Source organism: Entelurus aequoreus, linkage group LG27, assembly GCF_033978785.1.
Source record: "Entelurus aequoreus isolate RoL-2023_Sb linkage group LG27, RoL_Eaeq_v1.1, whole genome shotgun sequence".
NCBI classification, from domain to species: domain Eukaryota; kingdom Metazoa; phylum Chordata; class Actinopteri; order Syngnathiformes; family Syngnathidae; genus Entelurus; species Entelurus aequoreus.
In genome coordinates, this window is record NC_084757.1 from 19,317,294 (window position 1) to 19,335,827 (window position 18,534).

Sequence of the window (18,534 nt, forward strand, 5' to 3'; positions counted from 1 at the left end):
TGGTTTTCTACACCAAAATGAATCCATTTATTTTTCTTCTTCTCCAGATTTTGCCGCGCGCTACCTCTACAGTTCCAACTTCAAACTGTTCAGCCTATTCGGGTATCGCAGGCTTTCCTTTGACAAATTCCAAAAATTCCCAGAATTCCAGGTTTTCCAGGACATTTTTCCCATTCAAAATGAATTGGCCATTTTTCAAAGTTAAGTTAAAGTTAAAGTACCAATGATTGTCACACACACACTAGGTGTGGCGAAATTATTCTCTGCATTTGACCCATCACCCTTGATCACCCCCTGGGAGGTGAGGAGAGCAGTGAGCAGCAGCAGTGGCCAGTAAACCTTAAAGGCACTGCCTTTGCATGCCGGCCCAATCACATAACATCTACGGCTTTTCACACACACAAGTGAATGCAAGGCATACTTGGTCAACAGCCATAGGTCACACTGAGGGTAGCCGTATAAACAACTTTAACACTGTTACAAATATGCGCCACACTGTGAACCCACACCAAACAAGAAGGACAAACACATTTCGGGAGAACATCCGCACCGTAACACAACATAAACACAACCCCCCCCCTACCCCCCCACCCCGCCCACCTCAACCTCAGGGAGAGCATGTCCCAAATTCCAAGCTGCTGTTTTGAGGCATGTTAAAAAAATAATGCACTTTGTGACTTCAATAATAAATATGGCAGTGCCATGTTGGCATTTTTTTCCATAACTTGAGTTGATTTATTTTGGAAAACCTTGTTACATTGTTTAATGCATCCAGCGGGGCATCACAACAAAATTAGCCATAATAATGTGTTAATTCCACAACTGTATATATCAGTATCGGTTGATATCGGAATCGGTAATTAAGAGTTGGACAATATCGGAATATCGGATATCGGCAAAAAAGCCATTATTGGACATCTCTAGTCTTTGTCCTTTGTGATCTTTAATGTTTCTCTCTTGTTTTCATACCAAGATGGCACTGAAAAGATGGCCGTCACGGTAGTGCACTCCTTTGCGTTTTTCTTTATTTCTTACATTGAACAAAGAGAGCACAGTCTACCAAGTCAAATTCCGTATTTGGCCAAAAAAGCTGATTCTGATTCTGACATGCAAACCCTATTGAATACATATCGTGGCAGAGTTAATCGATAAATAACAAGGCAAAAAAAAGACAATACAAGTAAGTGTAAGCCAACCGATTCAGCACCTTCTGCATCCTGACCAGGGCTAGAACCTGAGTCCTCGGAATGAGAGTGCGAGAGCCTATAGGCATCAAGCTAAAAGCCTGAGCTGTCTAATTTTATTCTTAAATTAATGAAAAATTGGGTTCCAACATGTCACCAACAAATAAAAAATGAGCTGCGGCCTGCAAATGGCCGCCAGGCCTCATATTGGACATTACACATATAAAACCCCCTCAAATTAAATACATTTATGAATAAATTAAAGAGAACTATCCATCCATTTTCTATATAAAAAAGTATGTACAAACAGAAATGTATTGAACAAAGGATTGCTGGAATTAAATTAAAAAATGCGGCAATATTATTGTTTATCCCTCCTTAAACGACATTAGTGGGATGAGCTGGCAGCATTGCTTGCAATTTGACCCCAAGATGCAGAGATGGCAAGCGGCGGGCAAGTAAAAAGTTAATTTATTAGCACACAAACCTAGTGCAGCTAGGGAGTGCACAGAAAGCAAACGCCTCAGTAGCATAGCCACTAAACACTGAAATGTGAATTGGACCACCGTATACAGCATCCTGATCAGCAACCAGGGACAGGTGAGGGAGGCAGCGTTCAGAACAGAGAAAAAATGGCAGGAAATGAAAACACACAGGAAGTGGAAACAAGAAAAAAGGGACAACAGAAATAACACCAAGCAAAGACAAATAACTGCCATGGAAGATCATGATAATTAGCCAATTATTTGCAGTAATAGTGAGCGGATGTAGGAATAAATAATACTGTAGTACTTGCATTCCAAATATTTGGTAGTGGGTGTAAAAGTCGTTATATTAGTGTACAATTCAAACACAGTTTTGAGTCAACATAAAAGTGAATCTTATGACACGCTTGTTACTAAAATACAAAAAAATTAGATCAGCTGATCCTTCCGTCTCGACCAGTGATCTCATTTTGAATATGAACGCTTCTTGAATCAGCAAAAAAAACTGAACTTTTGTCAGAGGAAGTGAAGACATGACACGTGGTCGTTACCTTGGTAACAAAGCAGTTGCGGGGCGGAAAACAATCTTCAAACACATTGTTTTTCAAAGCAGAAGGTAACATGGATGAGCTCGGTAAGGCTACTTTTTCGTGCTGCATTTTCTTGATTATTGTCAAATTGATCCGCTGACTTCATATTCTAAAGCAATAGATGCTATTTACTGTAGAAGAGGTGAAATAACAGTGGTCATGCACTAAGAAATAGTACAAAAATTATGTATTTTTAAGGATAATACACTACACTATGGTCTTAATTTAACTGTGTTTATAGTTGTGGTTGTTTTCTAAAATAAAATGTCTAATATAACCTGTTCATGAGAAATATTAGTGCGATATAGTTGCTCACTGCAAAATAAAATCACAACAAAAAATCATGTGAATATCATCCTTTACAGGCGCGAATGGCTTTCATGTATTTGTCACACGAGTTTTACTTCTGTAAAGATTGTTACACCACTTCCTGAGGAAACAGTCTTTGAACACGTCTACTTAAAGGAAATGTAATCACGCAAATTATTTAACTGTTAACACCAAAAAGTGGAATACATTTTTACAGGGTAGAAAAATAGCACACATTCATTTCAGCAAGTGTTGCTATGTTGTTGTTCTGTCATAGATTTGCTGTTGGAGGAGATAGCCCGTAATCCAACTGCTTCAACAAGCACTAATTCAACTGCCAGTGAGGTAAACATAAACCACAAACACAAACCACAGCACAGTGAAATACGGTAATAAGGTATATTGTGTTGGTGTTTGGTTATAGGTGCAAGCTGCAGCCAACAATGGACCTAGGAAGAGATCAAACCTAAAAGTGTACAGGTATTCATAAACACACTCAAAAATGGTCCCACCGAGTTGTTTCACATTACACTAAAGTGGCTTCTGTGGAGAATGCATATATTTTTAAGAGTTCTTTCTTTATTCATAGTCATGTTTAAAGCAGCTAACATTTTCCCATGTGTACTCTTTTTGCTTGTATCTTATGTCCGCAAGTAAACTCTGTGCTTTACCTTGAAGGAGATGAAATGTGGTAGTATAGCATACTCCCTTTTTACCTTATCAGTATTAGAACAAAGAGGCTGTATTCCTTTCTGAGCAGGGTGGGGGCTGTTTTCGTATTCAATATGTTGTCTCTTCCCGTTTCATTTTCAGACCACTTCTGGATGCTGGTATTAGCGCATTTGTAAGGACTGGTCTCCTAAAACTTTAGTAAAACTTGATAATATTCCTATTCTGTCTTGATGGTCCTTCTTACTCAACATATATGTCATCTGAAAATAATTTGGGATTGACCAGTGACTTTTATTCCCTGAGAGGAAGACTGGTCAGACGCAACAATTTGGGGGCTGGTTGCGAGATCCCTGTGGCATTAACGTGTGCACTAAAATTAAGGCAAAAGAGACACAATGGACGGGGAGTTTGACACGGAAAAATGTGATGGCGGTTGGGGAAAATGTGATGACTGGTTACCGTTTAATGATCAATTGAATGTGTTGTTGGTGACAATGGAATCCCGGACAAGCCCCCAAATTGTTGCGTCTGACCAGTCTTCCTCTCAGGGAATAAAAGTCACTGGTCAATCCCAAGTTCTTTTCAGATGACATACTGTATATGTTGAGTAAGAAGGACCATCAAGACAGAATAGGAATATTATCAAGTTTTAGGTTATAGGTTTTTAGGTTAGTTTTAGCTTTGGGAGACCAGTCCTTACAAATACGCTAATACCAGCATCCAGAAGTGGTCTGAAAATCAAACGGGAAGAGACAACTTTTTTGAATACGAAAACAGCCCCCACCCTGCCCAGAAAGGAATACAGCCTCTTTGTTCTAATACTGATAAGGTAAAAAGGGAGTATGCTATACTACCACATTCCAACCCCTTCAAGGTAAAGCACAGAGTTTACTTGCGAACATAAGATACAAGCAAAAAGAGTACACATGGAAAAATATTAGCTGATTTAAACATGACTATGAATAAAGAAAGAACTCTTACAAATATATGCATTCTCCACACTTACCATTTTTTTAAATAAAACATTTTTTTTTTTGGATTCACAAATTTAATGCATTTTCACACTGACCTCTTTCAAACTCACACAATCAATGATTGCACGTCCGCAAGGCGAACTAGTTGCCACCTATCCATGTTATGTTATTTATTATTTACAATAAAGGGGCGGCGTGGCGAAGTTGGTAGAGTGGCCGTGCCAGCAATCGGAGGGTTGCTGGTTACTGGGGTTCAATCCCCACCTTCTACCAACCTAGTCACGTCCGTTGTGTCCTTGGGCAAGACACTTCACCCTTGCTCCTGATGGCTGCTGGTTAGCGCTTTGCATGGCAGCTCCCGCCATCAGTGTGTGAATGTGTGTGTGAATGGGTGAATGTGGAAATACTGTCAAAGCGCTTTGAGTACCTTGAAGGTAGAAAAGCGCTATACAAGTATAACCCATTTATCATTAATTTATTTATAATTAGGCTAGTATGTGTTTCACACTTAAAATAGCTGTGTTTGGCCCATTAGCACATTTTCACTTTGGTCCTATACCACAAACTAAAGGCCCGGGGGCCAGTTCTGGCCTAATATAGCGTTTTCTGTGGACCGCGAAAGCTCAGAAATAATGTGCGTTAATAAAGCACTTAATTTTTTTTATTGTTTAATGTCTTTGTTCTTTCAATTTTGACAGCAACATTGTATGTACTGCATGCTGTAGCTTTGAACTTTAAATTTTGTGAACATGCAAAAACATTACATTTACATTTATTTATTTTTTCCTGTGTTTCTTCCCTCATTGTGTACATGGTACGCAATGTAAAAGAAATGTTGAAATTCCAGACAAAAGAAAGGGTATGTTTCTAGCTAGTGTTTGGTGTTCGGGTCTTTGGGACCCGTTTTCTTTTTTTATAAAAAAAAAATGATACAATTAATTAATTTTTCAAACTGAGACTCACTGACTTGGCCCATTTTCTGTGAAGAACATATATCAGAATACATATTTAATGACCACACACCATACACCCCCCCTACACATTTCTATTACATATAAGATGTCCGGGTCCACTGGACCCGCACATCGGAATTTATGTTCTGTGTACCACACGCACCCACCCACCCACCCACCCACCCACACACCCACCCACCCACCCACACACACACACACACACACACACACACACACACACACACACACACACACACACACACACACACACACACACACACACACACACACACACACACACACACACACACACACACACACACAGCAGGCCTAGACAGGAGGAGGACAGAGTGTAGGTACACAGAATGACATCAGAGGGTCAAATGTGCGAGAAAATGAGAGCAAACAGTGTTGACAAATAATGTTGCAACCTTGTGTGGGAACCGCAGATGCAGAAACACGAAAGAAGAATCCCAGTGGGATGCAGAAACTGGCAGAGAACTTTTCCGTGCAACGTTCATATTGTTGTTACTCAGCCAGCGTTTGTGGGTCTGATGGACACTTTTACTTTAAAATACTGAACAGATGTTTAACTTATCCCAATAAACATCTGTTCAGTATTTTAACATAAAAGTGTTTGATTGTGAGGCATTAAAAGCCACAAAATGCAATGGGTCCATCAGACCCACAAACGCTGGCTGAGTAGCAACAATATGAATGTTGCACAAGGGTCAATAAACAAGGTGGAAAGTAGTACATTAAGTTATATATTTTTATAATGTAGCTTTAATGTAGCAAGCTACTTTATGTAGTGTAGCTTGACACAATTCTCTGGGGATAGCTTCCCCTGTAGCTTAGCTACATTTAACCAAGAGTAACTTGCAGCTTAGCTTACTAAATTTTCCAAGTCGCTTGCCCATCACTGCCTAGTGGTTACATCAAATCAAGGGCATGACGCAAAGACGTTTGTTCGTGGACACTTTCTCATAGTAAGGATAATATGCAAGTATACCCAATTGTCTGATACTTCTTTATATTGACACGTTACTTATTTCAGCAATATTGTTCAATCACGGACATTTATTATGTGTGACGAGCTTGATTGTTTAGTTAGACTTAGACTTCTTTTTATTGTCATTCAAATTTGATCTCTACAGTACAGATAAGAATGAAATTTCGTTGCATTAGCTCGTTGTAGTGCAGGATAAATGAGCAATAATGTGCAGATATAAATAAATAGATTACTGTACAGACAAATGTATTGCACTTTTACATATGCATCCATGTTTATGGATGTATGTTATATTGTCTTTATATTCCAGCAAGTTCATCCGTTTTGGGGGGGAATTGAGGGGATTATTATGATGCATTCAAGAGTCTTACGGCCTGAGGGAAGAAGCTGTTACAGAACCTGGAGGTTCTGCTACGAAGGCTACGGAACCTCTTTCTAGAGTCCAGCAGTGAAAACAGTCCTTGGTGGGGGTGTGAGGAGTCTCTGCAGATTTTCTGAGCCCTGGTTAGGCAGCGGCTTTTTGCGATTTTGTGGATAGGAGGAAGAGGAGTCCTGATGATCTTTTCCGCCGTCCTCACCACTCTCTGCAGAGACTTCCAGTCTGAGGCACTGCAGGCTCCAGTCCAGACAGAGATGCAGTTGGTCAGTAGGCTCTCTATAGTGCCTCTGTAGAATGTGGTGAGAATGGGGGGAGGGAGCTGTGCTCTTTTCATCCGACGCAAAAAGTGCATGCACTGCTGAGCTCAGGTCATATTGTCAGTTATCTGCACCCCCCGGGAACTTGGTGCTGCTTACGATCTCTACTGCTGTGTCGTTGACGAAGAGTGGAGTGTGGCTGGACTGGTGCCTCCTGAAGTCGACGATGATCTCCTTGGTCTTGTCGACATTCAGGACCAGGTTGTTGGTTCTGCACCAGTCAACCAGATGTTTCACCTCCTCCCTGTAGTCCATGTCGTTGTTGTAACGGATGAGGCCCACTACTGTTGTTGTGTTCAGTAATTGCTAGTGTAACCCATGTGGTTCAGACCCATGCCTTTATTCCATTCCGCACGGGGACGCAAACCCTAGTCCTCCGGATGAGAGGCGAGCATGCTGACCACCAAGTTAAAATCCTGGCGAGCATGCTGACCACCAAGTTAAAATCCTGGGCTGGCTAACTTGGCAGCCAGCACACTATTGAAGTTGTCAGAGAGTGAGATTTAAACGTATGCATGGCTGGCCTCCGTTACACAAGCTATAGTAGCCTATAACCTACTATGTTTACCTTTTGTAAATCACTTCATTAAAATCACAATACGAAGGTCCTGAGTAGTCGTGAGTTTAATCCCGGGCTCGGGATCTTTCTGTGTGGAGTTTGCATGTTCTCCCCATGACTGCGTGGGTTCCCTCCGGGTACTCCGGCTTCCTCCCACCTCCAAAGACATGCACCTGGGGATAGGTTGATTGGCAACACTAAAATGGTCCCTAGTGTGTGAATGTGAGTGTGAATGTTGTCTGTCTATCTGTGTTGGCCCTGCGATGAGGTGGCGACTTGTCCAGGGTGTACGCCGCCTTCCGCCCGATTGTAGCTGAGATAGGCTCCAGCGCCCCCCGCGACCCCAAAGGGAATAAGCGGTAGAAAATGGATGGATGGAAAATACAAGGAAAGATCAAACTTGTGTTCTTATTGGAGGACATTTAGATGGGAACCCCCTGGCCAGCTTTGCTCGAATAAACACGATGCAGGACTGCTTGTATCGTATCGATACTTGTTTATTTGCTGTTATTACACCGATATTCAATATGAATATTTGATCGGGACACCCCTACTTAGAATATGCCAAGGGCCAATAGAAAAATGCGCTGTGAGCCATAAAATGCCCCAGGAGGCCACATTTTGGACACCCCTGCTTGCTTTCAATGCCTACTGAACTGAAGCCTTGTCAATGTCACATGTGAAGACCGTTCGAGAGCCAAAGTTTTGTGCCAATTTTTTGTGGTATTTGTCCATAAAATTCCAAATTGTACTAATTTAGAGGATTCAACGTGCAAATATGTGTTTACCATAGACGAGTGATTTTCAACACATTTTTTTCATAAATAAATACGGAGGCACACCACCAGCAGAAAAGGTTAAAAAATGAAACTCCACCAGGTTGTCGTGCCTTAATTTGAGTTTGTTGTTGTTTCCTGTGTGTCGTGCTTTAGTTCCTGTCTTGCGCTGTTATTTTGGTGACCCTTCCTGTTTTATTGGTGTTCTCCTGTAGCAGCTTAACGCCTTCCTTTGAGTGCTATTGCCCGCACCTGCTTTGTTTTCGCAATCAAGACTATTTAAGTTGTGCTATCCTTCTTTGTGGGGGCATTGTTGATTGTCATTTCATGTACGGATGTGCTTTGTTGACGCCGTCTTTGCTCCACACGCTGTAAGTTTTTGCTGTCGTCCAGCATTTTGTTTTTGTTGACTTTGTAGCCAGTTCAGTTTTACTTTTGTTTTACATTGCCATCCCTATGCTTCAGTGCTTTTCATCATCATCATCATCAATCTTTATTGCAGACCTTAAGATCCATTTAAACATATAAAAACAGAATATAATACATTAAAAAACAAAACAATAAAAACATACATTAAAAACAAAACAATAAAACATAAAAACAATAAAAACATAAAACCCAAATGTCAGTTTCTGACATACAAACATGTGTGCCAATGATTCCACAGTCCAGATGAGTACTTAACAGAACTGCGGCCAGAGTTCGTTATCACAGAGATTGTCATTTTCCTAGCGGGACTTGCCTTTTGGTAATTTTTGGTTTAACCGTTACATACCATTTTACCTCCACGCTGTCTCCCGCTGTGCTCTGCGTATTGGGATCACGACAAACCATCCTTGACGCGTTCCGACTTCTACAAAGCAATGAACTACCTGCTGCCACCTACTGATATGGAGTATTACAAGATTACCCTGCCAAGCTTTACACAGCACAGGCACTAGACAACGACACATTATTATGATTATTGATTTGCCAAAAATATTTTTTGGACCAATTAGGTGAAGTTGCATGATTTCCCACGGCACACCAGACAATATCTCACGGCACACTGGTTGAAAATCACAGCCATAAACGACTACTAAAATGCCTTACCTCAGTTTCTGGTGTTTTTGCCCCTTTTGTTTTAGTGACCTGACTCCTCCCGTGGAAGCATCCCAGGATGACGATTCTCCCACCAAAGAGCTGGATTCTATTTTACAAGATCTGATGAGTCTGGGATCTCAGGTCAGTTTTATTCAGCCCATAACTTCAGAAAGTGCACTGCAAATTATTTGCCTCTTGCCAAACATATTTTATAGAAACCTAGACCTAGAAATGTCCCTAGTTTTAAGAGCTATATAGTTATTTTTAGTCGTTGACTTTGGACGATAATCTTAATTTTAGCATGAATAATTATATTTTGTCTATTTTAGTTTAAAAATGTTAAAATTAGAAAATGCTTTTTCCCACATAGAACATCCTGAGGAGACTTAAATTAAGAATTGCATGGTGTATAATGCTTTTTTTCAGAATAAAATACATACTTCTATCTTAAACGTCCTGCTAATTTCTGGATATAGTGTACAAATCTAGGATAACTTATCAAGTACAATTAACTAGCTGCACAGACAGATAATTTCACTAGTTTTTAGTATTTTCTCCCTATAATCTAGTCTTTTTTAACATTCTATCAGCTCTGTTTTGCAGTGTGGCCTTAAAGACCAGCAGAGAGCAGCATTGTTTCAATAAGCATTCTGATGTTACCCAAGAGCCTTACCTCGCTGACCTTATCTCTATGTAGGATGCAGAATCTTCCCCACTTTTACAAGAGACAACAGAAGATGGCCAACAGGGAACCGTCAGTAATTTGGATTTAGATGCAAAAGATTCCGCAGGGAGCAAAGATGCAGACAGTATAGACAAACTTCTTGGAGGGCTGACGACTGACCTGGAAAAGATCGGTGTCCGCACCACAACCAAGGGTCACTGTGCCGCCTGTAACAAAACCATTGCGGGGAAGGTATTAAAAGGTTACACCAACCATCAGTGAAGTGTAAACATGAATACATTAATCGTCCCTTTTTGCTGTATTGCTTAGATGATCACAGCCATGGGTGAAATGTGGCACCCGGAGCACTTTGTGTGTGCGGCGTGTACGACAGAACTGAGCACCACCGGCTATTTTGAGAGGGAAGGACGTGCGTACTGCACTAAGGACTACCATCAGCTCTTCTCACCACGCTGTGCTTACTGCGGAGGGCCCATTGTACAGGTGAGAGAACTTTGTTTTATTCATATTCATCACTGTGATTTACAGCAAATGTTAGTCATGTGTAATGGTCTGTTGACATCTTCAATCATGGATTTGGTTTTGAAAGCGAGCCTTCAGGGGAGGTGATGCAGCTTGAAAAAATAAAGAAAAACACACATACATACTGTATTTATATATACATATACAGTACAGGCCAAAAGTTTGGACACACCTTTTCATTCAATGTGTTTTCTTCATTTTCATAACTATTTACATTGGATTGTCACTGAAGGCATCAAAACTATGAGTGAACACATGTGGAGTTATGTACTTAACAAAAAAAAGGTGAAATAACTAAAAACATGCTTTATAGTCTAGTTTCTTCAAAATAGCCATCCTTTGCACACTCTTGGCATTCTCTCGATGAGCTTCAAGAGGTAGTCACCTGAAAGGGTTTTCACTTTACAGGTGTCATAGTTTTGATGCCTTCAGTGACAATCTACAATGTAAATAGTCATTGAAAATAGAGAAAACGTATTGAAATTAGGTGTGTCCAAACTTTTGGCCTCTACTGTATGTACTGTAAATGCTCCTTCTGGCAGTTATTAATGATAACAGCCACTTTGAACAATAGAAATAAACCAAATGAGTCAAAATAATCCACAAAGTCAAGAAAGTTGCAGTAAAAAAAACCAAAAAAATTAAAAAACGCTTAAAGCCTGAATGTTGTTGAGAAGTATAAGTGAAGGACAGAAGGATCAGATATTTTTCTTCATTGGCAGCTTAGTCACGGATGACCATGCTAATTTATAGAGATGTCCGATATTATCGGCCGATAAATGCTTCAAAATGTAATATCGTAAATTATCTGTATCGGTTTTTTATTATCGGTATCGGTTAATTTTTTTATTTTTTTTTAAATAAATTAACATAAAAACCACAATATACACTTACAATTAGTACACCAACCCAAAAAAAACTCCCTCCCTCATTTACACTCATTCACACAAAAGGGTTGTTTCTTTCTGTTATTAATATTCTGGTTCCTACATTATATATCAATATATATCAATACAGTCTGCAAGGGATACAGTCCGTAAGCACACACGATTGTGCATGCTGCTGGTCCACTAATAGTACTAACCTTTAACAGTTAATTTTACTCATTTTCATTAATTACTAGTTTCTACGTAACTGTTTTTATATTGTTTTACTTTATTTTTTATTCAAGAAAATGTTTTTAATTTATTTATCTTATTTAATTTTTTTTTATTAAAAAAAGGACCTTATCTTTACCATACCTGGTTGTCCAAATTAGGCATAATAATGTGTTAATTCCACGAATGTATATATCGGTATCGGTTGATATCGGTATCAGTAATTAAGGGTTTGGTCAATATCGGGATATCGGATATCGGCAAAAGGCCATTATCGGACATCCCTACTAATTTACGCTCTTGAGTCAGACACTTATTTTAATTTGATGTTTAATTTTTAATTGTATTTATTTATTTTTCTCTTTTTTAATGGTACTTTATTATTAATAGTTTATTGTTTTTATTTAAATAGTTTTGTCATCCTATTTTATTTAATTATTAATAATATATTTTCAGTGATAATGAGTGTTGTATTGTAATACAATGTACTTATTTAATCATAATTTTCACATTTTAACTTGTTTTGTTGATACGGTACATTCATGTTTGTTGACAACGCCTAACATGGCTATACAAGCCAATTCTTGAGTGACATTCCCTGTTGCACGTAGTGCAAACATATGGAGAGACCTGCCGTGCGATGGTAGTTGCAGTACGTTTCCTAACCACTAGGCCTACTCAGTGGTCTAGTGGTTAGAGTGTCCGCTTAAGTAGGTTGTGAGTTCAAACCCCGGCCGAGTCATACCAAAGACTATAAAAATGGGACCCATTACCTCCCTGCTTGGCACTCAGCATCAAGGGTTGGAATTGGGGGTTAAATCACCAAAAATAATTCCCGGGCGCGGCACCGCTGCTGCCCACTGCTCCCCTCACTTCCCAGGGGGTGAACAAGGGGATGGGTCAAATGCAGAGGACAAATTTCACCACACCTAGTGTGTGTGTGACAGTCATTGGTACTTTAACTTAACTTAACTTAACTGTCTCTCTTCTCCTCTGCGAGCTGGCCTCTCCTCAAATCAGCCTCTGCAATACTCCGTTTAACCGCTGTATCTCCCAGCTGTCTGGAGGAATGTTACATTTTAGATTTTGAAACATAAACCGCTCTAAGCCTGAATGTTGTACAGAAGTATAAGTGCAGGACAGCAGGGTCAGATATTACACATTACATAAACAGCATACTGTACCGTACAGTAAGAAGTTGATGTTTTAGTCCACATGCAATACTCAAACCCACAGTACAGGTATACAGGACTGTCTCAGAAAATTAGAATATTGTGATAAAGTCCTTTATTTTCTGTAATGCAACTAAAAACATGAAAATGTCATACCTTCTGGATTCATTACACATCAACTGAAATATTGCAAGCCTTGTATTATTTTAATATTGCTGATTATGGCATACAGCTTAAGAAAACTAAAAAAATCCTATCTCAAAAAATTAGAGTATTTCCTCAGACCAAGTAAAAAAAAAAGATTTATAACAGCAAAACAAAATCAAACATTTGAAAATGTCTATTAAAGGTCTACTGAAATGAAATGTTTTTATTTAAACAGGGATAGCAGATCTATTCTATGTGTCATTCTTGATCATTTCGCGATATTGCCATATTTTTTCTGAAAGGATTTAGTAGAGAACAACGACGATAAAGATCGCAACTTTTGGTATCTGACAAAAAAAAGCCTTGCCCCAACCGGAAGTAGCGTGACGTAGTCAGTTGAACATTTCCGCAAAGTTCCCTATTGTTTACAGTGATGGCGGCCAGAAGTGAGAGCGATTCGGACCGAGAAAGCGACGATTTCCCCATTTCCCCATTAATTTGAGCGAGGATGAAAGATTTGTGGATGAGGAAAGTGCAAGTGAAGGACCAGTGGGGAGTGGAAGCGATTCAGATAGGGAAGATGCTGTGAGAGCCGGGGGTGACCTGATATTCAGCTGGGAATGACTACAACAGTAAATAAACACAAGACATATAATATACTCTATTAGCCACACCTAGGTGTTTGTTATGCTAGCTCCTAGCTCCTAGCTACTAGCTCCCGTCCATATAACCCGCCAATACAATTCAAACACCTGCACAACACACACACTCACTCAGCCCAAAGGACCGTTCACCTAACCCAAGGTTCATAAAGCTTATATATTTAACCAAAGTTACGTATGTGACACACACATACGGGCAAGCGATCAAATGTTTGGAAGTGCGCGGGTGGGACCTGATATTCAGCTGGGAATGACTACAACAGTAAATAAACACAAGACATATATATACTCTATTAGCCACAACACAACCAGGTTTATATTTAATATGCCACAAATTAATCCCGCATAAAAACACCTAGGTGTTTGTTATGCTAGCTCCTAGCTCCCGTCCATATAACCCGCCAATACAATTCAAACACCTGCACAACACACACACTCACTCAGCCCAAAGGACCGTTCACCTAACCCAAGGTTCATAAAGCTTATATATTTAACCAAAGTTACGTACGTGACACACACGTACGGGCAAGCGATCAAATGTTTGGAAGTGCAGCTGCATACTCACGGTACCGTGTCTGCGTCTGTGTATCCAAATCAAAGTAATCCTGGTAAGAGTCTGTTGTCCCAGTTCTCTACAGGCGTCTGTGTATCAAAGTCCTCCTGGTAAGAGTCTCTGTTGTCCGAGTTCTTCGATCTTGACTGCATCTTTCGGGAATGTAAACAATGAAACGCCGGCTGTGTTGTGTTGCTGACTTCCCTCGCAAAATACTCCGCTTCGCATCGACAACTTTCTTCTTTGCTTGCTTAGCTTCTTTCTCCATAATGCAATGAACAAATTGCAACAGATTCACCAACACAGATGTCCAGAATACTGTGGAATAATGAGATGAAAACAGAGCTATTTTGTATTGGCTTCAATGGGGGAGCCATACCTCTGTTTCACTGGCTACGTCACGCGCATACGTCATCCTCCAAAGGAGTTTTCAACCGGAAGTTTAGCGGGAAATTTAAAATTGCACTTTATAAGTTAACCCGGCCGTATTGGCATGTGTTGCAATGTTAAGATTTCATCATTGATATATAAACTATCAGACTGCGTGGTCGGTAGTAGTGGGTTTCAGTAGGCCTTTAATGCACTCAGTACTTGGTTGGGAATCCTTTTGCACGGATTACTGCAAGCATGGAAGCATGTAGCCGTATTCCCATGGTCAAGCCACTCCTGAACTCAAGACAACGGAAGAAGCGTCTGACTTGGGCTATGGAAAAGAAGCACTGGACAGTTGCAGAGTGGTCCAGAGTCCTGTTTTCAGACGAAAGCAAGTTTTGTATTTCATTTGGAAGTCAAGGCGCTAGAGTCTGGAGGAAGGCTGGAGAGGAGCAAAATCCAAGTTGCTTGAAATCCAGTGTGAAGTTCCCACAGTCAGCAATGGTTTGTGGAGCCATGTCAGCTGCTGGTGTTGGTCCACTGTGTTTCATCAAGTCCAGAATCAATGCAGCTGTGTACCAAGAGATTTTAGAGCACTACATGCTTCCATCTGTTGAAAAGCTCTATGGAGATGATGATTCTATTTTCCAGCATGATCTGGCACCTGCCCACAGTGCCAAAACCACCAGTAACTGGTGTACTGACCATGGCATTACTGTCCTCGATTGGCCTGTCAACTCCCCTGACCTGAACCCCATAGAGAATTTGTGGGGTATTGTGAAGAAAAAGCTGAAAGACACCAGACCCAATAACGCAAATGAGCTAAAGGCCGCTATTGAAGCATGCTGAGCATCCATAACACCTCAGCAATGCCACAGGCTGATTGCCTCCATGCCATGCCGCATTGATGCAGTAATCCGTGCAAAAGGATTCCCAACCAAGTACTGAGTGCATTAATTGACATTTTCAAATGTTTGATTTTGTTTTGCTGTTATAAATCTTTTTTTTTACTTGGTCTGAGGAAATATTCTAATTTTTTTGAGGTAGGATTTTTGAGTTTTCTTAAGCTGTATGCCATAATCAGCAATATTAAAACAATAAAAGGCTTGCAATATTTCAGTTGATATGTAATGAATCCAGAATGTATGACATGTTCATGTTTTTAGTTGCATTACAGAAAATAAATGACTTTATCATTCGTGCTGTTTTATATTGTAAGATGAGTCAAAAGTGGCCTATTAATTTTTTGGGGGGTTATTCCTTGTTGCAGAACATCTTGACAGCTTTGGACCAGACATGGCATCCCGATCACTTCTTCTGCACACACTGTGGGGACTTCTTTGGAGATGATGGTAGTCAAAGGTCAAACTTGTAATGAAATTAAGTTGGTTGTTATTGTTAGCGGGAATGTGTTTGAATAGGTTTCCTCGAGAAGGAGGGGAAGCCATATTGTCGCAAGGACTTCTACCAACTCTTTGCCCCTAAGTGTGCGGGCTGTGGGGAGCCAGTGATGGAGAAGTACCTGACTGCGGCTAACGGCACATGGCATCTGGAATGCTTCGTCTGTGCGGTGAGCTTCTGGTCCTCACATCGAGCGTGATCTCTTCCAACCTCCCGTCCATGTGTCCAACTCTGTAGGACTGTCTGAAGCCCTTCTCCGACGGCCGCTTCATGGAGCTGGACGGGCGGCCGCTCTGCCAGACGCACTTCCACTCCCGGCGGGGCACTCTTTGCGGCAGCTGCCGCCAGCCCATCGTGGGTCGCTGTGTCTCGGCCATGGAGAGCAAATTTCACCCCGAGCACTTTGTGTGCACCTTCTGTCAGAAGCAGCTCAGCCAAGGAATCTTCAGGGAGCACAGAGGCAAACCCTACTGCCTGGCCTGCCATCACAAACTCTTAGCCTGACAAGGAAATATGGAAATCAATCATTAATACACTATACCTAATGAGCAAAATAACTTGGCCATAATCTTCAATCCGTGAATTTCCTTACTTTTTTCTACATGGGATCTAAAACTTAAAAAATTAAGAATGTGGGGGCATTGATAGCTTTTCTGCAATGAAGATGGTAAACATGTCAGCAAAACATCAACAGCTTTGTGTTAAGAGTGACAAATTAAGCCTATTAATTAGGGCAGGGGTGTCCAAAGTGCGGCCCAGGGGCCATTTGCGGCCCGCAGCTAATTGTTTATTGGCCTGCCACACATTCTGCAAAAATTCCAAAATTGATAGTATTGCAAAAATAAAATAAAACTTTTAAAAAAGTGTAATGAGGTGAAATCTAACGAGAAAAAGTTGCAATGTTGACACAAAGCTGCCATGCAGGCTGTTTTTTTTTCTTTGTCTTTCTTTATTTTTCTTTTTTTTGCCATTGCTCCAAAAAAAAAAAAAGACAAAAAAATCTGTTATAATGAATTATTGACCTATTCAAGGCTCCAATTACATCAAAAATGTCACTTTAAAATGTTTTATGTGGAAAAAATATTGCATATATTGTGTGGTTGCCATATAAAAACATCAAAGATGTATTTGACAAAAGAGCATAAAAACAAGCAAAATAATAGTTCATACGTAAAATCGACAGATATATCTGAAGTTGATCTCGTAACTTAAGTGTTGAAAGTAAAAAAAAAACTAATAAAAATGTATCACTTTATGAGTGGGGGACCTTTTGGATCCCAAATATATTTAGTGGGATTTTATTAATATTTTCACTGATTTCTCAAAAATATTAAAGAATTAAAATCAATGGTGTCCTGCATTGTTGATCTTTTAGAGCTCTAATTACTAAATACTGCATATTTCCAGTTTTGCTATAAAAAACAAAGTTGTCTTTGACAACCTGAAGTTGATATAGAGATTTACTGTAAGCGTTAGATAATAGAAAATAATAATTTGACTCATTTTTAACGTTTTAATGACTGAGACCCCTTATGGTCCCCGGGAGCCCTAAAGGGTAAAAAAAAAATCCATATATTTTAATATATTCAAATGACCCCCGCTTGCTTAAATTTTTCCATGTGCGGCCCTCAGTGGAAAAAGTTTGGACACCCCTGAATTAGGGTGTGTCATGATCCGTGGCCCGGATAATGTTTTTGTTATTTTCTGTTAGTTTTGGACTCCCTTATTTCCTGTTGTTGTGCACCCTTGAGTTTGTTTAGTTACTAATCAATCAATCAAACCTTTGCAACTTATTATTTTCACCTGCCTCTGATTGGTGTTCGCGATGCTCACCTGTTCCCCGAGCACTAATCAGAGGCATTATTTAAGCCTGCTTTTGCCTGGCTTCTTTGTTTGCTTATGCTACAGTTAGGTGAGTATTCCTTGTCTTTTTGCCTATGCTAAGTGTTAGCGTTTGCTTCGAGTGCGATCGGCACATTTTTCCTCTGGCTTGTTTTCAGTTTTTGGTACTTGTTTGAGTTCTACAAATAAATCATGTTCCTACCTGCACGTCCTGTCCGGAGTGGTCCGTTTTCAGCCCGGGGGAACGAACCTCGCAGCAAGCTGCAACCCCCCCCACGTTACAGGGTGTGATGATACACCTTTCTCACAGGACGAGATGATACACGATATTGGGTACATGAGAGACAAACAAGATCAGATTTTAGTTTGTTTTCAATTAGATGTGCAGTGTTGGGTTGGAACAATTCTAAGGTCCCCTGACTTGCAGCTGTTGAGTGTGCGTGTGGAGGCAGTGGCGGGCCGTGTGTTTCCCACCTAGGCTTTCAGTGATGTCCGTCTTAAATGATTACTTCTCAAAATACCATAATTGATGTCACCACATGACCATTGCTGGAGAAATACTATAAAGGAACACACTTACGCACCACTGGCTATTGAATCAGATCAACAGTGTACAAAACGGGTTATTTGCTGGCGCATTTAAAAATCATAAACCCGCATCAGCAATTAAAACATATCTTATGTGGTACAGTCAGAATTAAAATTGCCCCAAAAATATTAAACGTGAAAAAATCAAATACAATATTTGAACTCACAATTTGTGGAACCTATTAGACGCCGTGTAAGCC

General features: G+C 40.2%; 1 protein-coding gene across 1 annotated transcript; it reads left to right on the plus strand.

Annotated features, from left to right (window-relative positions):
* Positions 1–2,251: 2,251 nt before the first annotated feature.
* lpxn (leupaxin) lies at positions 2,252–17,969 on the plus strand. Its single transcript, XM_062039277.1, has 9 exons — positions 2,252–2,303; positions 2,846–2,913; positions 2,993–3,048; positions 9,338–9,434; positions 9,991–10,209; positions 10,288–10,461; positions 15,774–15,855; positions 15,925–16,073; positions 16,142–17,969. Exons 1-9 carry the CDS (start codon positions 2,291–2,293, stop codon positions 16,406–16,408), a joined length of 1,125 nt encoding a protein of 374 aa, XP_061895261.1. The 5' UTR covers positions 2,252–2,290; the 3' UTR covers positions 16,409–17,969.
* Positions 17,970–18,534: the final 565 nt, after the last annotated feature.